The sequence below is a fragment of the Amia ocellicauda genome, chromosome 5 (assembly GCF_036373705.1).
Source record: "Amia ocellicauda isolate fAmiCal2 chromosome 5, fAmiCal2.hap1, whole genome shotgun sequence".
Classification (NCBI taxonomy): domain Eukaryota; kingdom Metazoa; phylum Chordata; class Actinopteri; order Amiiformes; family Amiidae; genus Amia; species Amia ocellicauda.
This window is the reverse complement of record NC_089854.1, coordinates 34,559,297-34,585,864: the sequence shown is the minus strand read 5'-3', so window position 1 is coordinate 34,585,864 and position 26,568 is coordinate 34,559,297. Positions and strand designations below refer to the sequence as shown.

The window sequence follows — 26,568 nt, the reverse complement described above, 5'->3', positions numbered from 1 at the left end:
AGGTGCCTCTACCAAATATAGACTGAAGGGGGTGATTACTTGTGCATTCAATTATTTTCTGTTTTGTATTTGTAATTAATTTGCAGATTATATTTTTCACTTTGACATTATGGACATTGGCTGTGTTGATCAGTGGCAAACACTGATTAAATCCATTCTAATTTCATGTTGTAACACAATGAAATGTGGAAAAGTCCAAGGAGGATGAATACTTCTGAGAGCCACTGCATATAGCTGCACTGTGACATATGGTGTAGAGGCATTATGAAGGGTCTGCAATAACCTTTAGTATTGATATTCTAGTCTGAATAAACACTGGTGAGATCATCCCTTTAGTTGCAGAAACACTTTACAAGTTAAAATCCACAGAAAAGGTGGGTTTCAAGAAGGTTGATGCTTCCCTACTAAGTGCAAGTTAAAATTTTAATGGAAAAAAAGCCTTTGAAGCATTCTTATAAAAAACGTCTATTTATGAAACTGATACGATGTTACATAAGAAAGATGAAGCAAAATGTTTATTGTATCCATTTAAATATACAAAACTTGAAAAATAAATATTGTGTATTATTAGTCTCAGGAATCCAGATGTTAAATTGTTCTCCCAATAAATCTAACGTATAGATGTATTTGTGGGCAGCAAAAAGAAAAACAACAAAACAAAACCTATTTCTCTATGAAGCAAGTGAAGTGCTGTGGGAGTGTTTTTGAATGTTCCTGCTAGATATGTTAACAGCTTTTGGATGAAGCACTTGTTGTTTGGTGCAACAGTATGTGGATTAGATAGAATGAATTAAATTTACAAACAAAAACAATTACAGATCATGTGTGTGCATGTATCCCTTGTGAAGGTTTACCACTACATTTGCACTGGTATTTGGCACTTTTCCCTTGGTTCCATTGTCTTCCACATGTTTTACTCACTTTGCCTTTGCCCATTTTTCATATGGTTTTAAACAACAGTCAACTTTTATAAGAGGTCATGTTTCAGACTTGGTCAACTAGGGTAGCTCATTTACCACTGGGATGTGTTTGCAGATTGTTATTATACAAGATTTAGATGATACATAGAGGATTAAATAATAATGCCTTTGTTTAAGGTGACTCTTCAGTATCATCTTCCTTACTGGGTAGTTTAAGCTAGCGTTGCACTGGTGACAAAAGTTAATAAATTGCAGAACCGGGAAGACAGAGTCTAGAAGTCTGAACGGGGTATTTTAAGAAGCACCAGAAGAGGGTTTGTTTAAAGGATTGGGGTTGATATTAGGTTAAAGTACAGATTTGGGTTAACAGCAGCACAGCGCGAAAGGAAATTATATACAAAATGTGTATTTGTGAGTGGCTACAGCTAAGCAGTGCAGAATGGAACATCTAATGATGGAATGATAAGTGATTTAAAATCTTGGGTCACAACATTGACCTAGATGCGCTACACTTGTTGACCTTAATTTGAGCTAAACTGAAAGTTATCTTACCTCTTCTTTAGGAATTACAGAAATCTGAAATGTGTCACAAGTGCATCTTTTGGTTCTGGGATCTCGTGTAAAGGACAGGCAAGGAGAATCTCTGTCTCAGAGATCCTGCCATGTGGTAGCAGTGTACTAGTGCTAAGGTGTGCATTTTGTTCTTTTAAGGTGATTTGAGGTCACTTTACCTGTATTTTTTCCCCTCTCAATTCAACTCAGAATAAGCTGTTAATGACCAAACCAAGTGACTTATTTTTTGACAAACAAAGATAGTTTACGTTGTTGATCCTATTTTGCCTTTGTCAATCAAACACAAGAGTTAACTCCTCCAATCCCATTTTAACTGGCATTTTGCTGATGCATTGATTTAGCTTCCAATGTGTTCCACTGCAAGTAGTGATAAAGAAAATAAACAGTTCAAACCCTAATATTTGCTGGAGTTTATAAAATGATATGATTGTCCCAGACTAAATGTCTGTGGTGATGCCTGTGCACCATCCCCCCCCCCCCCCCCACAAAGTGTCCCCTCTTTCTTTTTATATCTCCTGCGACTTCTTCTCCCGTTGCCTCCTCAGCTTTACAAAACTCTGGGCCTCTCGATCCCCCTTCCTGGACTCCAGCATCTTCAGAATATTGTCCTCTGTCGGTGGAGAGGGAATTAGACAGAACGGTTAGCCTCTGGGGTAAAACAAGTTGAGAAGACATTAATTTGTGGTGTTTGCCAGGGGGCGTACCATTGCGTTTGGGGTGCATGAGGGGCAGTCGGATCTGAGCGTTAGGTGCCTGTTCCTGGGAGCCCCCGATACCGGGAATGGCCCTTAGTGACAGGAAGGCCTCGCCCTCGAAGTCGTCACTGCGCAGTGTGTCGTGGTCCAGGACAGTGAGCACCAAGCAGGAGCCCGCCGCGTGGCACTGCTCAACCGGCACCCGGCTAGAGAGAGAGACGAGGGAGTGGCATCAGCATATTCCAGCAGTTCAGTGCCATTTTGCTTTTTGAATTGCAGTACACACTAAAATTATAGCGTTATATGCAATGCCTTACTGACTTGGTCACTAAAAATCCAGAACAAGCTGATAATAATATGATAATCATGACCTGGGTTATGGATTTTACTCAGGGTCTCCTTGGCTTCTCACCCTGTAGCTTACAGGGTGTCTGAGCTGCCAGTGTGCAGTATCAGTCCTCCCCATGCTGTGTGCACTGCGGACTTGCCAGGGGGGAAGAAAGCAAGGCTTTATGTCTTATTTCAGAGGATGCATACTTACAATTCGAAGGACTCCTCGAAGAGAGGGTTGAGGTCACTTTTCTTGATCTGTGTACATCTGGACTCGACCTGCGGGAAGCGGTGCCGGGGCTCCAGGGAGAGCTGGACGAAAGGGTCACTGGAGCCTATCAGAGCCACACAGGGTTTAACAATGCAGCTGTCAGACTAAAACACAGTCTAACAATCAGCCCAGACCAGAGACCACATGATAGTCTCAGACACAGATTTTGTAACCTACTGCAATGTTTATCCTAGGTATGAAGGTCTGTGTATTGGCAAACTATAAATTCATCAATATTAACATTATTAACAGGTGCCTTTCAACTAGTTCATATTTAAATGGTCAAATTTCACAGTATATATTCAACAGAAAACAATGCACAAAAGGAAAACTGAACTATAGGATTTTGTCCTACTGTGTTTGTCATACCATTGGAGTCGAGGGGGATGAGGCTGACAGCATTGAGGACTTCAATGTGAAGCTGCTGGTCAGACTTCTTGTAGAATCCTATCAGCGTGATGGCACCATACTTCTCACTACTGTAGCTTTTCTGCAAATGCCAAGAGCACACCCAGGAAAAAAAAAGTACGAGAATAAACATTAGAGCTTCAGTTTCTGTAAATACACTCCCGTAGAGTACTATAGTCCAAAAACCCTAGGAAATGTACTAATTGTTTGTATACAACGTGTATTGAAGGCATTATCTGAATTCCAGTGTATATTTGCACCAAATGCACTGGTGACCAACTTGTGGTCCGTAGGAAACAAATTAAGTAAGGCTTCTTGGATAACAATATAAGGATTACAGTGGATTGAAAACAGTTAACTCTTGTAACTTGTATATAGAAAATTGACAAATAAATAATACTTAATTAAGACATGGGATCAGCTGTACATGTTCATGAATAAATGGCACTGACATGTGCCCCTCACCTGCTCCCAGACTTTTTGCTCCAGGAACTTCTCTATCAACTGTTGGCTGCTCAGAGAGTTCAGTGCTAGATGAGCTTTTAGGGCCTGAAACACAAGAAAGAGGATTTGTAACAATACACAGCCATCCAGCTAACTATATAAGGTTGTCATTGGTTTTTATGCTTGTGCTGGGCAGTGTGAAAACTATTTTGACAATGCAGGCTTCAGAGGATACCTGTACTTTGATTTTTCTCTTTCCTGTCCACTACTATTGTAGTCACAAGGGGAAAATGAAGGATAATGAACTAGTTCTGAATGGTTTCAAAGTGTAATGTCCATAGTCAAGCCAATGCAAGGCCCATTACGTTTTCAGAACAGCTCTACAGAAACCTTACCTTGTACTCTTCTGTGTGCAGCGTCTCCAAAGACAAGCCATTCCCATCTGCATGGAAGCATTGCTCCAGACACTGAAACACACACCAGCCAAACATAGTGTTGCATCAGGGCAATGGACAAACAAGCGATTTCTACAAATATATAGCTAAATGTGTAATAGGCTTGAGTCTCAACCCACCAGTGATACTTACCTTTAGCAGGAGCAACATAAATGGTACATTTTCACTCAGTGAGTTTAGATAATGAACAGGCTCAAATAAAGAACTGAAGGGAAACTATTTTAATTATATGTAAGTATGGCTTTTTACTCAGTAAAATCTGTGCTTCAAAAAAATGAAATATTGAAAAGCAGAAAACCTAATTGTAACTGAAATCTTGGTGGAAATCTGCTCACCTGAAGGGTGTAGTGCACACGCTGGAAGAACTCCATAACACTGTTCTGCTGCTTGGACACGTTGTCCAGGATTTTGATGGAGTTGGTCCAGAGAGGATTCAGGAGACTGTGGCAGAATAAGACAGTTACCATGCAGACGCCACAGCCGATTCCAGCTGGGTATTCTTTCTTACAGCTTATAGTGTTTAGACAAAATATATTTGATGTACAATACATTTACAATATGTTTCAATATAGACTTCTCTTTTTTTAATTGTCTCAACCCTTCCCTCTCCAGTACTAATGAATTAATGGGACAAAATGGGGTCACCATGGTTCTATGTCTGTGGTAGATAAGAGAAGAAATGACAGTAAGTGTTCCTGTCCCTGAAATACTTTGTGGCAGATAAGACCTTTGGAAACAAGACAAATTTACTCTGGAATCATATACAGTACTGGTAAATTATTCTAATCCATAATTCATATCAGCGGCCAAGCTACAGTTTTCCAGCTCTGTTCCTTTTCTATGGAAGATCAACCATAATTCATGCGGCACTGTGTTATAATGTGGCAAAATCCCTTTATGTTTCTCTTGATATTAGACTCAGAACTGTCCTGTATAAACCCTTGTTTAGATATTAATGAATGTTAAAACTAATGCAGCTGCTTCTTTGTAGATCCTGCACATCTGACGGGAGCTGCACTGTACCTGTTGAAGTTCTCCTGTACCAAGTTCTCATTCATGTAATGCAGCTCCTTCTCCATATACCTCATCAATGGCACCACTGCCTGCAGGACAGAGGCACAGAGTTTCAGAAATTCACCTTCACACTGATTATGTTTGGTATCATTTTGCTGTCAATGTTGATTTGGTTAGTGGACTATAACTCTTAGAATGCCATTTTCAACACCAATGAAAAGGTGATGCAACATTTTCACCAACTCAAGACCAAATCAAAACACTGCCTTGCCATGAAACATAACATACAAACCTGTAACCTATTGCTATGTAATTAATTGTCACATGACACTTTTTACTGCTTATAAATCAAAGGTGATGGGATACAGGTTTGTATGTTGCAGTTGCAGGAAGCTTGAGTTCTGATTTGGTCTAGGCCTGGGTCTTATACACAATAAATGCCAACAGAATTGCCAATTACTAATCAGCTCAGCTTACTTCTATATCTCCTGGGGGCCGGCTGCATGAACATAGACTAAGGGCCAGATTAAATCAAAACTTTGACACACCCGCTGATAGCAAACTACAAACCTGTACATCATAGCGGTTATATTTATGAATGGAAGAAAGTGTCATCTTTATAAAAATGAAGCCGCAACTAAGTACAGTTCTGTAATTTTCTATTAGTGGGTGGGTCAAACTTTTGATTTAATCCCAGCCTAAGTCTTTGTTTTAGGATAATTTAATAATAAGTTATACTAACGATAGACACTCGGTTGCATAAAACTGGTCGTATAGACTGGTCCATAGCTGTGAACTCCTGAGTGGGTTGTAGGTTGTGGGTTAAATCCCAGATGGGGGACACTGCTGTTGTACCCTTGCGCAAGATACTGTACCTCCAGTAAAAATAAATTCAGCCATGTAAATGGGTAATTGTATGTAAAAATATAATGATATATTGTAATAATTGTAATTTCTCCTGGATAAGTATGTCTGCTGTAATATTATATATATACAGTATATACATACTGTGCAAAAGCTTTAGGCAGGTGTGAAAAAATGCTGTAAAGAATGCTTTCACAAATTGACATGTTAATAGATTATATGCAAAGTGAGTCAAAGTACCCCAAGAACAAGCAGGAACTAAAGACAGCTGCAGTGCAGGCCTGGCAGAGCATCACCAGGGAAGAAACCCAGCATCTGCTGATGTCTATGGGTTCCAGACTTCAGGCAGTCATTGACTGCAAAGGATTTGCAACCAAGTATTGAAACTCACAATGTTAGTTTGTCCAAATACTTTTGAGCCCCTAAAATATAACTAATGGATTAATGGATGTGAAATTTCACATCTTTGGGACAAATAGTGGACCTATAGTGTCTTGGTGAGGCCTGAATCAGCTCTTAAATGATAACAGGTGCTGGGTAAGCAATTTATTAATTATTATAACTGTTCTAAATTGAACAGGTATTTTGCTTGTCGGAAGTGAGTGTTCTTCTGTCATTAACCTAAAAGACCCACAAGCCTCCAAGGCAGAAAGGACTTTAGGTTAGATATTTGTCTTACATCTTCTGTGCTGGATGAATATCTGCGACGGGCAGCCATGTTCATTATGTGCTTTTCAATGTCTGAGCGCAGCTGGAACAGATACAAAGACAGACAGAGATACATGGAATGAGGAGGTCAAACAGTCTCCATTTACACAAACACAAGGTGAATACTGGGAGATCTTGTCATATTGAAATTGTGATTTATACAAAGAGATGGACAAAGTTCTATCTAAATTGTAGCATTTACTACAGGATAAGCTTGTGGTGACTGGCATTACAGTCAAGAGTGCCTGTGAGATGTACTGTTTTTACTTGATTTTTAAATGATCTTTGCAGTTACCAGTAATTTGGAGAACCTGTACAAAACACTTTTTTTTTATTTTTAGTTTTAATCAAAGGTTTGGTTTAGAAGTGAATGTGATCCCCTACATTTTTCTTTAATTTAGTTACACATGTACAGTTGCTCTCTTCCTCCTGTTGCTAGATTCTCTCTAGTCTATCACTTTGGGGGTTGTGTAGAGGCTAATGAGAGTCAGGCAGGGCCAGTTTGCCAAGCGTACCTGCTGTCCCAGTGTTCCCAGTGCAGCACGGATTTGCCTGGCCAGCACGTTCTGTGAGTGCTGCAGCTGGGAGGGCAAAGTGTTGTGGAACTGGTCCTCCCCAATCACATGCTTGATGCTCTCCCGCAGCCCGTCCCAGTTCAACTGCTGGGGGAGCTTATTCAGGATGGTCCTCAGGTGCTCCATGTTATTCACCACCACACAGAGCTGGAGAGAAACAGTGAGACAGGCAGAGTATTACGATGGGAGCAACAGCAATTTCAGTCTGTAGGGTCCTGCCACATAACCATGGACTGGTCCTCTCAAACTGTATTGCTGGAGGGCTGCAGTCTCTTCATATTTTTCTTACATCCCAGCTGCTGGTTACTTATTTGTTTTGATTAGTTGATTAACCAACTGATTGATGATTTATTGTAGTTTTGTTTCCTTTTTCCAAAAAGAGGAGTTGCTGATCACTTTGCACTTTTGTATGGTGTCAGCTAAATGTTATGTAATGTGAAATTAAATGTATTAGAAATAATTTCAGAACTGTTCGAAAGGTACAACAACGCATATAACCTTATATTAATAAAGCGGGGATTTATGTATTTATTATATACTGTTAGAAGCTCAAACCAACTGGAAACCAAATTAGTTAGATAGCAATATTAAAAGATAGGCACTGTTGCGATTCATAATGTGATGAAAGTATTTAATGCCAGAAGATACCCAGTGTAGAAAATACCTTATTCCTTATTCTCTTTTTGGGCAAACAGTGGTCAAATTCCATATTTAATTAGCCTACAGTTTGTACACATGGAAAATGTGGCTCTATATTTCTTAGAACTTGCTAATCGCTCTTACAGCTGTGTTACTAGAGTAACAAAACTGATAATGATGGCTTATTGTTACCATCCATTAGTTTCTGATTGAGCAGCATCTTCAATCTTTAGAATTAGTAACATCCATGTTAGAGGTGCCCTGAATTCCTGATGTCTACAATTGTATCTGCACGTATGCTTGTTCTGACCAATAGGAGAGAGTCAATGTCGTACCTTGTTCACTTTGCTGCTGTGGTCCGATGTGTCGGAGAGCTCTTTAGCTCTCTGCTGGATCAAATTGCAGTACGTCAGCGCAATCTTACACATGTCCTGAATACAAAAATCCAAATAACTTCCAATTACTTTGACAGCTCTGTAATCAGACATTCATCAACCATTTTTTTAAAGATGTTTCTTGTCATGATGGTGCAATCGGGAATGTGACTGGTTAAATAAATAAATATATGCCCAACTAGAAAGCACACACAAAAATACATTTTCAGTTTTTCATGACATGGCCAGTGTGAAAGCTTCCATAGGGACTATATCCTCAACCAAAAAGGATTTACGCTGGAGCCTTTATGAGATGTGCTCAGTGTGAAAGGACTTTTATATGCGATATTCAGCAAATAGCTAGACGCTTGGTTTACAAATATTTACAGTAATTCTGAAAAATATCATACCACTCTTGTGTTCTTCATAAATACAGCTATATGTTTATGCAATATCAAAAAGTTCTGCGTTATATTGTATTTTGGTATCCCGCACCCTCCTCTCCCAACCTCCTGAGTGGTATGTTGATGCAGAGTGTAATCATTTAACATTTCAAAATCAAAAGCTTGCTCATTCATAATATTGCACAGACATATCCATGCCTAATCTAAGAAAGACAGGAGATGTTACATTGAGGTAGACTGGCCCTGTTGTGATTACCCTTGAGCCCCCTGCTTACCTCAGTGAGTTTGACCATCAACATGAAGGCCTCCTCAGGGTCTGGCCAACTCAGCTCATTCCACATCTGACAGATGGGGTGAAGGCAAGCGGCCAGGTCCACGGCCGAGGAGCTGTGCTTGATGGGAACGGAGCCGTCGATCAGCGGCTGGAGCTGGGAGAGGCATTCATAAAGCACTTACTAATAAAAATGTTGGGAATCAAACTCCTAATACTAAATCATACAAAAATGCTTGCTTTGACCAGAGCTAAATTATTTCAGGGTGGGAAGTGAGAAGGGAAATTAAGAAATAAAAGAGAGCCAAATGAAGGAAAGAAAACAGACAAGCTATAAAGTGAGAGTGAATATCCCCACCCTGTTTGAGCTTCACATTGAAAAAAAGGAAAGTAGAGAACAGGACTGGGGAGACAGGAGGTTGAAAAGGAGACAGAGGAAAATACTGTGGAAGTCATGGGGGGTTTACCTGGTCAACCTGCACTGCCCTCTGCACTCTCTCCAGTGTGGTGTTGTAGGCCTTGTTCAGCCAGTGAGGGAGAGCATCGCGGAACCTCACGTGAAATTCAGTCAGGGCCAGCACCTTCCCCCTGGAGTGAGGGAGCCCACGTCAGATCAACAGGCTCTTACTGTTTCCACTTACACACTCTTTCACCCCATTCTTTTGAAGTTTGATCTGTATGTATATGTTTACAGTACCTATGATGAATGTCTAATTGTGTACACCCTCTTGAACTTTTTTCACATTTTGTTGTTAAACAAGGATTTTTTAAATGCACTACCCAGCAGAGGGAACCTACAGGAACTGCTGAATTTACCCTGAAATCATGTGAATCACTACAATTTAACACAGGTGGAGACCACTTAACTTGGCATGTGATTTTGAAGGTGACTGCTTTAAAATAATTTAGGATTGCTATTACAAGGACACTTATCCAACCAAGATATTTCTGATATATATATATATATATTTTTCACTTGGAAATTGTGGGGTAGGATGTGTATATACATGAAAAAAAAATCCAAACTATGAGGCAACAAAATATTTAAATGTATGTGTGTGCCTCTGGGGGGGAGTGGGTGGGACATGATCTGCCTATGTAAAAGCTCCAAGACTACTGTATTTTAACTTTTCTAAACACATTCACTCTAACCCAAACTAACATCACCTCCAGCCACCATTTGGTAAAAGTAAAGGAATTAGGAATCTAAGGTACTATTGCAATGATAGAAGTCCCATTTTACCACAATTGTAGTCCTATAGTTTTTTTATTATGTTTTTTGTTTGAACATGTTATGGATACCATATATATAAAACACATGAGCATATTTGTTAACATGTACTGGGATTTTCCTTTTATTAGCATTGTATCTTTGCCTTTGGGGCCAATCAGAATTCCTGGCTTGGGAAATTAAAATAGTATAGATGGCTGCGAGAAGAAAATGTAGCACTAGTAATGCCAAAGTCTAGACTTGCCCACCTCTTCTGGAGAAACGCCTTGTCCTTGTGGATGGACTTGAGACTCAAATACAGTGGAAAGAGAGTGGCTGCCAACTGCATGTCAATTTTATCCTCCACACTGCTCAGGGTTTCGCCCACTTCCACTGCCACCTACTCACACAGACACAAACAGAAAACATTTAATTGTAATAAACTATGACATTTGTATTATACATTTATATGTGGATTGCTAATGTAACAGGCTCATATTCATATTTTTCCACTGCAGTTATGATTTTTCCTGATATCAGGCATAATATATGGCCTGTAGCCCTCGTAAGATCTTCTGAAGTGCAGGTGGTTTAGAAATCTCTGTGTAGCCAAGCAAGTGCAAAATGTGCGTTTGCTGGGCATTGATGCACATTTTGGGATATCCTGAATTCACTCTCCTGGAGTCTTAAGAGAGAATTGGGCACTTGAGGCTGGGAGCCAGTCTTTGGGCATAGCTTGTCACTTGTGTGGGTTGTGTGGCTTGGGCATGAGATGTTTCAGGTGTCCAACCCAGGCTACCAGTGCACAAACCAGGAATCATAGATAGATTGTATTGGTCATGACACTGTAGTGTATAGGGGTGTATCTAAGATTCGAACCACCCCAAGCCATGTAGCACAAACAATTGAAAAACCCAAATCCAAATGGTCCAAGATTTAAGGATTTGCACAACCTTTAGAGCCCAGTTAAATCAAAATGATATAACAGTCTGATTGCACATGTTGAGGCCTGTGACACTAGCACTTAACAGATCAGGTGAAGTTACTGATATGTGCTAAGCTTGTTGCCTCATGCTTCTTACCAAGGTGTCCTGCTCCAGGTAGACCACTGTAAAGACATCCAGCTGCACTGCACTGCGAAGTGTGAGGGAGAGAAGCAGATTAAAGTGAATTTTAATTTCATCTGACCTCCAAACAAATAATATATGCAGTTCTGATGAAACAGACCAATATTTCTTCCAAGATGTCATTTCATGACATGATTGGAAGGAAACAGAAGCTTGGTTTATATAGCTAGCAGACTGTTAGGACAGTGAAGAGGGTGCACTTTCTTGACACTGTACCACGCAAGAAAGTGTAGGGGCATAGTGTGCATTGTAAACAGCTGAGGATTTTTTGTTTGTTTGTTCTTCATGTTGCTTTTAGATCTTTATTGTAACCTCATTGTCTGAAAGTGACAATAATAGAAGACTCACTGTGTTCTAACTCACCTGGAAAACACCTTGTTCCACACGTCCTTGCTAAGTCGAATGTCTTCCTTTACCTCTGTTACCAAACTGGAGAGGGCAGTGATGATCTCTGTAACATCCTGTAAAGGAAGACAGAAAGAAAAGGAAGTATAGTATACGTGTTTTTCTACATACATGCTGAAATGCGTGCACCATGGAAATTAGTCCCTCATGAAACACAAACAACACACAAGAATGTAATAATCACTGCCTCCATCACCTAGAGTCGCTCTTCTTCTGCTCTTACCTTCATCATTGGCTGGTGGAGTCCTTTTTTAATGTTGAACCATTCCCTAGTTCCCAGCTGCAAGGTAAAAGGTCAGACAGTCAGCATTTTCTGAATCACAAGGAAATGGTTTTAGATTTATATGATTTCATAGAATTGTCTCATGGTGTCACCTGATGGTTGTCCCACTTTCACCCAAACAAAAGTTACCATTGTTAGGGCCTGATTTTCCAAAGAACAGCACATTTTTGTTTTGATATTTTTACGAAATGGCTCTGTAGTCCCATTTTGTTCGGGAGTCAGAAGTCAGAGGTGGCAACCCTAATTATGTGTGAATATATATGCTGTAAATGTGTAACAGCAACCATAATTAATATATGTACTGTTTTTACTCATTAGTAAATCCCTTACCAACTGTTGAACATCAAGCCCTTGGACATGAGTGCATCAATCAGTAGGGTAATGTTGATACTAAATGACTAAATTGCAAGAAAACACACATATCAGATTTAAAAATGCAATATTCAGGGTAAAGACAGAAATCCAGCTGTCAGCCTACCTGAACAGATTCTATCACCTCCTGCTGAAGATCAAAATTGGATGGATTAAGTTTCTGAAAGGCCTTGGTTTTACAGATCTGGACCATCACCCTGCAATAATCAGACAAGCAGGAGGCGTTTCACAGTTTGTAACCCTAACTCACATTGAACAGCCATACTGCTTGTTGTAAGTCCTGTATAAATTATACACACTACAGATCCCAGGATAGAATTACCCATAATCCCCAAATTGGCTTAATTTTCGGTGAGCCACCCTATACGCCCGTGTTTTGAAATCAGGTTTACGTCCTGACTCATTTGCTGCTACAGCTACAGGAGATAACTGGTCCTCATCCTCCACCGCCTCAAGCCTCGCCTGTGCCTCCTTCCCTTCATGATCCTTTCTCTTTTTGAAAAAACTTCTGATATCCATAGCCACCCTTCAACTCAAGTCTTGCCTTAGTGAATTAGCTACCACCAGACGCCAACAATGACAAGACCTGTAACTGGTGCCCTTTCTCTTTCTCTTTCTCTTCCTCTCTCTCTCTCTCTCCGGGGCTATTCATAAAACATTCGGGGCTGTAGCCCCGGACACCCAGGCCTAATGATACCACTGTCATTCACTATTATAAATGTACACATGATCATTTTCTGAAACAAAAACATCTGTTGCTATACACAAAAATAATGCAAGACAATTTCATATTAAAGGGAACTTTCTCCAATAAATATTTCAAAAGGAATATGATTGTTTTACTAGCCATTGAAATAAACACTTATTTTGTCTAAGTTTGTTTTTCTGATTTCATTAAACTTAAAAGATAATATATAATATGAGGAGTGTTCAGGCTCTCAGTTGGGTACAGTTAGTTCAAAACAGAGCCATGGAATATGATCAAGTAATGAAACGGTCCATAATCTTAATACTAGTATAGGGTATATAGAGCTATAGATGGTTTCTTGTTCATTTTTATTTTCTATGAAATGCTGACCTTAAAATGAATGTATAAATATGTACCAAATTATACTTTATTTTCACGCATCCTCATACACTAATATGAAGTTCTTCTGAGACATCATACCTGAGCAGAGCGTGCAGACGCTGGGCTTTGGCGATAGGGAAGACATCTCGGTATTTTGAGATGAGGGAGAGGCCATACTGCAGGAAGGCATGAAAGGAGTCGCCCAACTCTTGTTTCTGGGGGGGGACATGAAATAAGGCCATCAAAGAGTATCTCCACACATTTCAGAGGCACACAGGATTCACAGGTCTGGCCATGGAGAGAAATACTGTCTTCTGGTTCTTGTTCCAAGTGGAACCTATACACAATTCTACTCCTGTTAAAACTCTGTGCTCTAAGCAGATCATCAGTTTTAAAGCTGTCATTGAATCCTGAAAATTAACAAACAGATGCTACTATGAACAGAACAAGACCAATTTATCCAAGAGGCAGATATTATTCCACAAGGGTCATCAAATCATGCCCCTGTACTACAAATGTATATTTAATGGTCTTGGTTTGCAGTCACATATGTAATACTCAACCCCTGTAAAATCAGGATTGGAATGGTTAAAAAAACAAAGATAATTCAAGGGTTGAAAGATGATAAAAGGGTGAAGCTGAAGTAGGAAAAAAGTAAACGTTTTACATTTAATAACATTTAAATGCAGAATAATTTGCCCCAGACCTGCCTAGAGAAGACAGTAAGACAGTTGTGTGTGGTAGCCCACTACAACTAACAACCCTGATGGATGCGATCTAGAGTCAAGTTAATGGGGTGCCAGCATATGGTTGGAACTAGAGATCCACTAATAGAAACTCACAGAAACAGTGAATGCTGGAAGACTTCTCTGGAGTCCCAGTAGCTCTATTTCTAATTACCTGTACACTTTGGTCTATCAATGAAAGATGAAGTAATGAAAAAAATACATCTAGAATATGTTGACAGGGGTGATTATTCACCACAAACTAAAAACAGCTACAGCAACAGTGTTCTCTGGTCCTATGTCCTCACATATTTTTTTCAAATTGTGACCTGAAGAACAGTGCATTTATGGCCTTGATGTACCTTCACTCTACCATCCTCTGTGGTGTTACCTGTGGATATGGGAGATCCTGTAAAGCCCATTGATATTCAATGCTGGTGATCTGTTGCAACAGAACTGTATGATCCAGTTCCAGCTTCTGGTAAAGTTTACTGTAAGCCACCCATTTTCTGCAGAGTGAGAGAGCATGACATTAATAAACCAGACAGAGGAACTTCATGTAGATAATGTTATTCTTTTGAGAAACCTGTCCCATCATTATTAGGTTACTGTTATCACAGAGTTAATAAATAATATTAATATCACTATGGAAAAAAATATCATGCTAAGGAGAAGTCAAAGATTAAGCTTTGGGTTTTGGTTGTACTTCAGAAGCCTGTCTTTGCCAATGATTCTGTACTAGGCAGTGTTTGCAGAACTCACCCCATATCCTGCAGGAAGGGGGAAAGGTCGTTTTGGGTGGCGTGGAGGTCCAGCAGGGTTTGTGCTTCCTTGCTAAGCTCACCCTTCCAAGTGACACTGCCTTGCTGCTTGGCAAGGCAGAGAAGAATACAATCTCAGATTATAGGCACAGAAAATATAGAATACATGTGGGATGGACAGGACACATCAGGAATGAATGCAGAGCTCACAGACTCAGTTCCTGGAAAGGCACAGTGTCCAAATTGGTTTAATTACAGTATCTAAATAACTACATGAATTTAATATTTCTCTCCAGGCTGCATAAAACTTGTATAGCTACTGTGCCATTAATCCACAGTCAGTTTTAAACTATCAACTGTTAAAGACTTAGAATATCTGCAGCTGATAAAATATATAGATTTGTTACATAATTTAGTTGGAACGAGAAAGCATTGAATGAACTGAGTTTGAGACTGCAAAACCTGCAACCTCTCTAAACCCTGAGGATCTGAGTGTAACACCCTAGGAGCAAAATAATAATAATTTCTGCACATTAAATATATATTAAAATATATATTATTCACACCATTTGGCAGTGACTACAGTTTTACAACAGTGGATTTTATATATATATATATTTTTTTAAACTGTGGTCAACACCATTTACGTGTAACAAAAAAGTATTTAAGGGTAATAGTTTTTCCAGCTTATGGTAGGATGTGAAATTAACTCAATATGGTTAACTGTAGACTGTTGTAATATCACTAATATATCATTATGAACTATTCATGTTAGACAAACACATTACATTTCCAGTGGTGTTTTCTTTTCCTCTAACACACATTGACAAAGGTCACATTTCTAACAAAAGTCAAATCTGTGCGTCTCGCAATGTCCTTGGAGACGTGTCACCCTAGTCAGCAGTGCCTACCTTCTTTTGGGAGATGTCATACTGCACAAACTGTTGCAGAATCCCGCAATAATTGACGTAGGCAGTCCGGCCAGCACTCAGCACACCATCTCTCTGTGAACAACACACAAGCCCGAGACACATTTCTATTGTGTTGTTGCAACTTCTCCATGCTTTCCCATGCCTTTAGCACATACTTAGGCCTTAACTGTATTATGTCTGCACTTATTAGCTCATTGTACTAGGATTGAGGCTTATTTTATTACTGCGCCATTGTAATGCTTTCAAATGTCACCATGGGTAAGGGCATTTGATGGATTAATATATTTGTTTTTAAAAAAGGTAAAAACTGCAAAAACTAAAACAAACAAAATAAATGCCATTACTTCTTTGTGGATGAATTTGAGCTGTAAGTGACACTTCCCCCTCTCTGGGTAGGTCTCTGTTCGGGGCTCCAGGATGTACCATTGATCCTCAGTGCAGTGCAAGTCCTGAATGCACATGGAATAGAACTGCATTTTACTATCATACAACATGAACTGGACAACTTGTCTGGTCATTGATTTGGTCTGTTTGTTTAGTGAGTGAGGCTTGATGTAAACAAATAAATTTTACATAAAGCTTTCCTGTAGAACAAACTAAATTAATGTAAATTGAAATGAATACATTGGCTTTTAGATGGATTAAATAAAATATTTTAAATCAAGGTGTTACAGATTCTTGCTTGAAATGGTTTTGTGTCAGACAATTATTCACATAACCCAAAACGTTGTCCTTTTCAAAATATTTTTTAAAGGTTAGCAGCTTAGTATTTTCTGTATTACAGGTCTAACTGATCACTTGACTGTCATTAAGGTGGGAGATTCTGGATTTAACCAGTATGTGTCTTAATAGACACTTTGAAATTATTAATAGGAATGGCTTGTTTTCATTTTGGTCTAACGACCAGGTTTAGAGATGGTGGCAATTCACCTATATATTTTCTGTACTCATACCTGCAGCTTTAGCACCACGTTCCCCAAGAAATCATCCTGGCCTTTCATCTTCTTTGCATCTTTGATCATTCTGTACAGAACACAAGGGGTCAGGAGACATCAAAAGGATTATATGTGATCAGAGGTGATCTACTAGTGCTTTTTATTCAGAATGTAGAAATGTTTCAGTTGTGGAAGATACCTCTTGAATCCTTGAAAGTTTGTCCTGAACTCTTCTAGTTTCTGTCCCAGTGACACTTCTTCATCTTTGTCCCTGTGGAATTGACACAGACAATAACTGCATTTATTTTCCATGGCTGAGTAGAATATGAAAATCCTTCTAAAACTGTTAGATCTTATATTATTTCTCTTAGCTCTTCAACAGAGGAGACTTCATGAGAGATGGGTGAGAAAGAAAGGAGAAAGATGACTGAGGGTGTATAGAAAGCAGAAAGAAATAGATCTAGAAGACAAGAAGGGAAGGTAGAGAGTTAAGACAGAAAAAGAGGAAGCACAAATATTGGCCTCAGTGCTCACCACATTTCCATGTGAAGGTTGGCTGTAGCAGGATCTTCAAATTCCCTGAGAGAACGCAGAGAAACAAATCAACAAGACTGAATTTGAACTGCCTGTAAAGGTACAATATACAGCCTAATATCTTTACATTTAGTCTTTCTACTAAAGTTTCAATTTGTTTCCCATTACTTGTGAAAAAACCAAAAGATTACAAACTGGGAGTTGGGGTACAAAAATTTAGGAGAAGGATAGGTGGTCTCAGATGCACACTGACACAGACAAGGAAAGTGGGGAGGAGGGCTTCGTACAGAATGAAGGTTTCATTCCAGATGGGGTTCAGGGTCTGTTTCTTGACATGAGTCTGGTAGATCTCCTCATCTGGGATCGCGTTCTTCACCATGGCTTTCTTGGGCTTGCACAAAGGGTGCCCATCCCTCTTGCTCTGGTCTCCAGAGGCTTCATCCTCTGTGCATATAATGGCCAGCAGGCAGTAAGGGTCACTGAAGCCTACAGAGAAAGGAGGTCCATCTTGAGTATTTCTTATGTTTCAAGGAAGGAGAAAGCAGGATTAAGAGAATGGGTTTGGCAGTATATCTGTGAGCACAGGAAGTTCCTTTGTGAAGACATGGAGTGTATATGATATCATGAATAATAATACATTATTTTAATATATTTTGGTCTCAGCTCTACCTATAAGCATATATTTTTTAACTGAACAGCCCCAGAGAAAATAAAAATACAGGTTCCACAAAAATATTGTAGAAATACAGTAGCAAACTGTTTCCTCTGTGAGCATATTTCCCCTCAGTGATTCCAGACTCCTCTTACCACTGACATCTTTTCCCAAAATGCCCTTCGCTTCCTTGACTGTGACCATCAGACAATACACAGGAGGCTGAAGAATAGAGAGAAATACAATGACACTTTGGATTATAGATTATAGACTACACATATGAATAACATTCACAGAATAGCATTTACCCTGGGTTTATGCCATTATCTTCTGACGCTTGATGTACCACATTACACTTTCTAACTCACCACTGAGAATATAGGTTCAAATTGGGGACTGCGTCATATTGTGACAGAAAGTGTAGCCTCTGTAGGCACTGCAAGATTGTATATGTTTTTATTTAATTGGATCGCTCCTTGCCTCCAAGCTCTGGATCTTGCGCATCATGGCTTCGTGTTCAGTCTGTGTCATAGACAGTGCCTGGGTGGAGTGAGAGATACACAGTCAGAAGGCAGCAAAGATCCCTACACACCTGTAGATCACATTTCAATAAGAAGTTTGTGTCCCGATCTGGTCCTCTTGATCATCAAACACTGTTCAGGAGTTCAGATAACAAGTAGTAAAAGGTAAACAAGAGTTATTTTTGGCCTAGACTTGCTTGACCTGGCCATGAGGACACCATGAGATTAAGACCTCACTTTCACGGAATCTGCTGTTGTGGGATGTGGTGCAAAATGTCTTTGTTTGTGAAGACCTTTGCGGACTTGGCAGTGTGCGGAAATAGATGTAAAAAGGAGCATGCCCTGCAGTGGACGGTGTTCACTCACCTCCTTGATGTATTGAAAGAGCTGTGCATTGTCAGAGATATGGTTAGGGCCAGGCTTGCCTAGTCTGTAGTGTATTGTGTACAGTAGCTCTCTGTACAAGGGCTTCAGCTGTGAGACATGGGTAAAGAGAGGAAAAACTTACAGCGAGAGCAGCAACACTTGGAATCTGTAGTTTATTGTAATCTAACTAGACAACATTAAGGAGAACAGTGACAAGAAGTAGAGTGAGAGACAGAGACAGGTGGAGTGAGTGGTGGAGACAGAGAGCCGAGGGTGCAAGAAGGCAAGAAAGAGAAAGAGTAAGTGCAATGGAGGTCAGAGACAAGAAGACACAATTAAAGAGAAAACTGATTTGATTAGGTTAGCCAGATTGCAATGGAATTTGAATGGAATTTCTAAGGAATCTGTTCCAGGGCTAGAGAACAGACCAGATTTATCAAAACTTTGACCCACCCACTAATACAAGATTATAAACATGTATGTTATAGTGGTTATATTTATGAGTAGAAGAAAGAAGCATCTGGGATTTAAGAAACTTGAAAATTGCCACTCAGTACAGGTTTTTTTTTCTGTTTCAGTCTGGCCCGAGATTGCTAGGGTATGGGTTGCAATCAATCTATAAAATGGCAAGCTGCATTCCAAAATATGAATAAGGTCTTTACCTCCAACTCCTTGTGTCTTCGATGTGCCTCTTCTGGGTCCTCATCCTCTCTGTAGGTTGGGGCCTGACAGAGAAAGGGAGGGTTAATTTGACAAAAGTCTGTTTACAACAGATTCAGAACAGCTGGAATCAGCACCACCTTACAATAAAGATAAACAATCCTCATATTTATATATTTATGAAAGGATTATAATACATTGTGTCATATTGTGTAATGTTGACTTTATGATGGTGTTATGTAGGTTACAGAGTGCCAACTTGAGCTTATGTATTACCAATGTTTAGACTGTAAAGTGCTTGAGGATTCTTAGGCACTATATCAAATTAATAATTTGTATTATATAATTATTATCTTGATGGAACTGTTGTATTCATGATTTCCAATTTATACCACCAGGTATGAACCTAAAGTATACTATGAGATCAATCACACATGTGAGCCAGTGATCCACTTACCTTGAGCTTCCTGGTCCTTCCTAGCTTCCGAACATGCACTGGGGATCCCTGCTGAGGACAGAATGAACACCCTGGTCAGGCTTTTAGATTTCCATCCATCCATTATCAATAACTGCTTTCTCCAGTACTGGCAGCCTAACCCAGCATGCACATTGCACAATGCAGGGTATACCCTAGACTTGACACAAGTCTATTACAGAGCAGCGCACACACACACACACACGACTAGGTCTTTGGGATGTGGGAGAAAACTGGAGAAAGCCTGCACGCACACAGGAAGAACATACAAACCAGACTGGATCTGGTTCTTTTAAACATTAAGTTACTAGTGTCTGTGGTAACAACTGGCTATACCAAAAGACTGTTAAAGAGTGGAAAATAATTGTACTCACTCTTGAAAGTCCAGTTACACTCATCCCCATTGAACTCTACATCTACCTCAGTAAAGATAGCCATCAACATCTCCTTGATGTAGGTCACATCACTTGTGTCAAATGTAAATTAGAACCACTATTACAGATATCTTCAAGCACCCAAATCTGTTGTCTAAAACTATTGCAGATTGCATAATCAAAAATATCCAAGCCACAACAATACTGTTCATTATGGATTATTAACAATATTATTATAGAATTAACTATTTGACAGATTTTACCTTATTTACAGGTGTTGTTTGATTAAAGAATTTGTTTTACACCATTCTGAGTTTGGATGATTTTACACGTTGAAGATAAACAATGCCAAAACAAGGTTTTCTCCCATATTATTATTATTTGTATTATTATTCATGCTGCCTCACAACTCCTGGCTGGCACCCCTGTTCGATTTGATTCTTTCTTTGATATTTGATTGTCTTGCTCATTTGTAAACTTGTCAGTAACAATAACAAGTACACTATAAGACATCTTTAGCAGTTTTAGTTTAGTTTTAGCAGTACAGTGCTAAAGCTCACCTGTTGCTGTATCTGTCTGTGAGCAGTGTGGTCCCGTTCAGAAGCCTGTGGGAAAAGAACAGGGGAAGAAAGGAAAATGAATATTGTGTTGGCTTTCCAGTACTGACTTAAACTAAAAGGTCGTTAAATTGATTAACTAAACTGCTGTAAAGTTAGTAAACTTGTTAAAGGTCTACTGAGCTGTATTTAGTTAAAACAATTAATAAGTAAAATAAAAAATACATTATTATCACTAACTACTCTATTTCCTTATTAGTTGTGTATTTTGATTGTTATATCGCATTTTGGATGAAGAATGATGAAGCTTCATGTTATCTGAAAGTAAACTCATTAAATGTTAGTACCTCAATGCCAGGAGTACAAGGAACAAAATGTTAGACCTAGAAGCCACAGTGCTGGCGTATGATGTTGTAGGAGTGACAGAAACATGACTTACAGAAAATGATGGGGATGAATACAAGTTGAAAGGATACACACAGTTAAGGAGAGACAGGCAAAATCGAAGAGGTGGTGGGGTAGCATTATATGTCAGAAATGACATTGAGGCAGAAGAACTCAAATTAGACCCTAGTAACAAAACAGAAACTTTGTGGGTTAAACTTTTGAATAAAAGATCCGGAGGATTAGTGGTAGGAGTGTGTTACAGACCACCCAACTCAGATATTCAGAAAGATGTTGCATTGTACAGTGTAATCAGGACTGCATGTATCAAGGATGTGGCTGTTATAATGGGGGATTTCAGTTTCCCAAATATAGACTGGGAAAGCCCAGTTAGGACTACAGAAGCAGAAATAGAAATGGTTGAGATGGTAAATGACTGCTTTCTAACTCAATTTGTCAGGGAACCAACCAGGGAGAGCACATGCATTGACTTGATCTTTTCAAATGACCAAGATAGAGTCAGAGGAACACTATGGTTAGCTCTAAAACAATGGTCTACAATTTTAGAAAAGCCAACCTTGAAGGTATGAGGTGGCAAATTGAGGACCAAAATGGTTTAATAGATGTATGCAAAAAAAATCAAGAGAAAGAAAATGTTATATAGCACAAACAAAAGGGATAGAGATTAAACAAAATACAAACAATATGTTGAACTGCAAAGAGATCTTAAGAAAGGGATCAGGAAAGCAAAGAAGGAAATAAAAAGAAACATAGCTATAGGAGCTAAAACTAATGCTAAGAGTTTTTTTCAATACTACAACAGCAAGAGGTCAATAAAGGAGGAAGTGAAACAGATAAAGGGCAAACATGGAAGTATCTTGGAAAATGAACAAGATGTATCAAATGTTCTAAATTAGTATTTCACAGAGGTTTTTACAAAAGAAAAAGACAACACCAACACTACTTGAGGGAAATTATTTTTAGGCCGCTAACTCAAATATTCCAAATCACACTCAGAACAGGGGATGTGACAACTGACTGGAAGACGGCAAATGTCATACAAATCCACAAGAAAGGGACAGACCAATCAGTCTCACCTGCATCACTTGTAAAATATTAGAAAAAAATATTAGACAGAAAATAAAGGAGCATCTTAATGAAAACCATATTCTTGGAGATAGTCAACATGGGTTTAGACGAGGCAGATCATGTCTTACTAATCTATTCGAATTTTTTGAACATGCAACTGCAGCTGTAGATCATGTGAAAGCATATGATATGATATACTTAGATTTTCAAAAAGCTTTTGATAAGGTTCCACACCAAAGACTGATCCTCAAATTGGAAGCTGTAGGCATTCAGGGTAATGTAAGTAGATGGATTATGAACTGGTTGATGTATAGGAAGCAGAGGTTGTCGATTAGAGGAGTCGCTTCTAACTGGAGTGAGGTTGTTAGTGGAGTTCCACAGGGATCAGTACTAGGGCCTTTGCTTTTTCTAATCTATATTAATGATCTGGACTCTGGGATAGTTAGCAAACTTCTCAAATTTGCAGATGATACTAAAATAGGTGGCTCAGCAGATACAATCTTGTCAGCACAGGCTATTCAAAGGGACATAGATAATATTCAGTTGTGGGCCGACACCTAGCAGATGAAATTCAATGTGGACAAGTGCAAGGTATTACATGCAGGTAAGAAAAATGTGCACTATAACTACACTATGGGAGGAATAGCACTAGATGAAGTAACGCATGAGAAAGACCAAGGAGTCTATGTGGACTCCTCACTTTCTCCATCCAAACAATGTGGGGAAGCAATAAAAAAGACAAACAGAATGTTAGGGTATATTGTCAAAAGTGTAGAATTGAGAACAAGGGCAGTAATGTTCAGACTGTACAATGCACTAGTTAGACCTCATCTGGATACTGTGTACAGTTCTGGGCTCCACACTTCCACACTTACTGTGTAACAAAATGACCTGTATTTACGGCATGCATTTATTCCATTAACTTATTCATTTTTAAATATTTGAAATTGGAAACGTTAGCAAAACTCAAACGCTACACTCGCCATGAATACACGCCATAGGTCTTGTAAAAATATCTTCCACAAGCTCATTTAAAATACAAATTATTCCACAAATAGAGAAATGAAACAGCACATGCTCAGTGCAATCAGACTGTAATCAGCATTTTTTCTTTTGCCGTTTCAGGTGATTTCAACTTTTGTAAAAGATGACATGCAACATTCCCATAACTCCACGTGAACTTCATACCATTCACATTATAACTGTACAATTTAGAAATAAACATTATATTATTTTTTGTCAACGCAACATACTTGTGTTGTTAGATTTGTTTCTGCAAACTGGCCAGAATGCAAGTTGGTTTCTCTTTACACATCATCAGGTGATATTGGAATCATCTCTCACACACATCACCATGTACTTGACAATAAAGGGAATTCTCTTCCAATTTTAATTGTGCTCTGTAATTTTATATCTCCATATACAGTTGCCAGTTTCCTCAGAATTTTTTTTATTTTTTATTTTTTTAGGCTTAGTTCACAGTACTTGATGACATTATATAGTTTACATTAATTTCAGGATTCACAAATGCTCATCAACTGTTTATACAGTCTGGGGGGACTTTGTAATATGACTGATGTGCAACATTCAAAATTTCAACATAATTTATCCTGTCAATTTTATTTAATTGAATATTAGAAGAATTACAAAGAACATGGCTTGATCTAATGCTGAGTATTGTTTGTAACTTCTGCTTGTAAATAAAGCTTGTATCAGTAGGATATCTACTAAGGTTACATACTACATACATACCAGTATCTCACCACTGTCTACTCAAGCCTTTCACACTAGTACTTTAATTGTGATGTGAGCAGAAAAACAATCCTAGCAATTTTGCTGACATTGTATGTGCAATTTTTACATTCACACTTCCATTTAGCCATTTAAAGTAGTACTGGCTAATTACCATAATGACAGTATAACTGAAATTGAAATTAGCATCTAGATTATACTATGGTAGCATATTATAGATACATAGAGTTAACTACAGTATTACTTTTGAGGTATTCAACTACATAATGTAGCCTAATGTTTATAAGTCATGTGATTTAAACTGCAGCTGTAATATCAAAATGTTCATCATAGTTTTAACATAGTCCTGTCTTATAAATGGGTGATTTAGTTTACTGTAATGTATACAGTAGCTCTTACTGCTGTCTGTTGATAAGACAAATAGGTTTGCAAGCTCATTAGCAAAACAGTTATATTTACTTATCAAACATGGAAGTGGTAAAATGAATTCCGTGTTTTAGTGTTGTAGGCATGAGAAACTGCATTATTTTCAAGGATTCATCAACATGTCATAATCCCTGCAAATATTTTTTTCCATTGACACATGTAACATGAATTGATAAGCATGAAAATTAATCAAGTAACTTGATTTGCTTTAGGCTTGTTTATTCTGCTTATTACAAACATTAAACATATACATCCCATGTGATACATGGGAATTTGCTAAGAGATGCTAAAACAGTTATTTCTATAAAAGTCCAGAAATTAAGTGGCACAATAATTATAATATGTAAAATGATTTTACATTTCTAATTATTATATATGTTTTTAATCAGGCTCAATGTATAAATGTGTTACTGTAGCTTTGTTACAATCTAAACTGATAGAGCAAAGGTTTCATCTGAAATGTGTAACACTGTAGCTAGCTTTCAAAAATGAAATGTTATTACTTTTTCTGTTGAATAGTTCCGATTGTGGTTTAGTTTGAAACCGTTAAAGCCACATGTAATCAATCAAAAGATCAAGAGGTGATGTCACAAATTTGTTTGAAGAATGTGGGTTTATTCTGAAAAAAAATCTGCCATCTTGTATGCTGGCTGCAACTATAGTCTACTCCAGAGGTTCACAGCAGTTCTCTGAGCTGTGACTCAACAAAAACCACCATGTTCTCTCAACTTAAAAAAGCTAATTAATTCAGTTCTCAGGAAGTAGTTGCTACTATTTCTGAAATTGAAAATACATAGTAATTCATGTTTTATTTCTTCAATTTATAGAAAGCAAATTAATTATACATTTGAGGCATGTCATAGTATGCATCTAATTGATGGTTTGATAAGTATGTTCTTCATTATTGTTCAATACTGACTACCCACATTGATTAATTGTTTTGTTTTTTTCACATACAGTGCTGTGCAAAAGTTTTAGGCAGGTGTGAAAAAATGCTGTGAAGTAAGAATCCTTTCAAAAACAGACATGTTAATAGATTATATTTATCAATTAAAAAAATGCAAAGTGAGTGAACAGAAGAAAAATCTACATCAAATCCATATTTGGTGTGACCAGCCTTTGTCTTCAAAACAGCATCAATTCTTCTTTTCCACAGGCTTTTAGGTCAAGTGTGGTTCAGATGAGAATGGGGCAGTTTATGCTCTATAGTCCAGAGCACTTCTTCCCCCCAGTAGTTCATTATCCTGAACCCTGGAGGGAATGGGGTTTCTTGAAGCTGTTTGACTTGTGACAGCTGCCTCTGTGGTTTACTGGGTGTCTGTGACCTCTTCAGTGTTACCACTGTGCACTGCTGTAGCTATAGTTCTGCTGTTTGCACTGTTTTAGGCCTCGTGGCATAAAAAACGATGACTAGGCAGTACGCATTTCAGTAGATGTGTGTGCAGTCTAAATATCTCCAGTGTTAATATGAGGGTCCAGTTCTGATACTATTACTATGTAATATAGTGATACACAATAACTCTCAAAGCACATAGAACACTTCTCAAATTATGCTGGCCACATCAAGGTATCAGTTCCTCATTGCTCAGATTATTGCAGACTACCCTCAAAAACAGATTAAGTTTCCATTGCTAATGACCGAAGCATAACTGTTTGTTGTAAATAATAGTTGCCACTATCAGAATACAGAGCAGCTTATTTAAATTTTTGTTGCTGATAAAATGCTGTTGTGCATAAATATTTAATGTATTAGAGCCCTATGGATAGTCTTTGTCATAGACCAGGCTCCCTTCCTTTATAAACTATCATATTAGTTCAGTGTGTAGAACCTACTTCCATGTACATACACAACATGCACAAACACACTCGTACACACACACGTACCTCTGGGTTCCGCTGACTGTCCTCTGGTTGTCCTGTTCCGTCATGGGATGGTACCATCATTTTTAGTGACGGTCAGGCGTCAGTCCGAGACAGATGGTTCTCGTGTTTGTTGAGGAAAGAGGTGCTATTA

At 38.5% G+C, this 26,568-nt stretch overlaps 1 protein-coding gene across 2 annotated transcripts; it reads right to left on the bottom strand.

Annotated features, from left to right (window-relative positions):
* Positions 1 to 488: 488 nt before the first annotated feature.
* Positions 489 to 26,568, bottom strand: unc13d (unc-13 homolog D (C. elegans)). Of its 2 annotated transcripts, none has more exons than XM_066704891.1 (34): positions 26,439 to 26,568; positions 20,907 to 20,951; positions 19,955 to 20,005; positions 19,500 to 19,562; positions 18,838 to 18,945; positions 18,431 to 18,490; positions 18,106 to 18,172; positions 17,586 to 17,784; positions 17,299 to 17,343; positions 16,964 to 17,035; positions 16,783 to 16,852; positions 16,174 to 16,278; positions 15,809 to 15,901; positions 14,899 to 15,002; positions 14,528 to 14,645; positions 13,511 to 13,626; positions 12,449 to 12,539; positions 11,911 to 11,967; positions 11,646 to 11,743; positions 11,238 to 11,289; positions 10,425 to 10,555; positions 9,413 to 9,533; positions 8,950 to 9,102; positions 8,232 to 8,327; positions 7,198 to 7,404; positions 6,654 to 6,725; positions 5,120 to 5,199; positions 4,432 to 4,537; positions 4,037 to 4,108; positions 3,663 to 3,746; positions 3,159 to 3,279; positions 2,730 to 2,853; positions 2,198 to 2,394; positions 489 to 2,103 (listed from the first exon to the last, which is right to left on the bottom strand). In XM_066704891.1, exons 1-34 carry the CDS (start codon positions 26,496 to 26,498, stop codon positions 2,000 to 2,002), a joined length of 3,342 nt encoding a protein of 1,113 aa, XP_066560988.1. In that variant the 5' UTR covers positions 26,499 to 26,568; the 3' UTR covers positions 489 to 1,999. The 2 variants fall into 2 exon arrangements, with proteins under 2 accessions (XP_066560988.1, XP_066560989.1); XM_066704892.1 differs by having other exon boundaries at positions 19,955 to 20,002.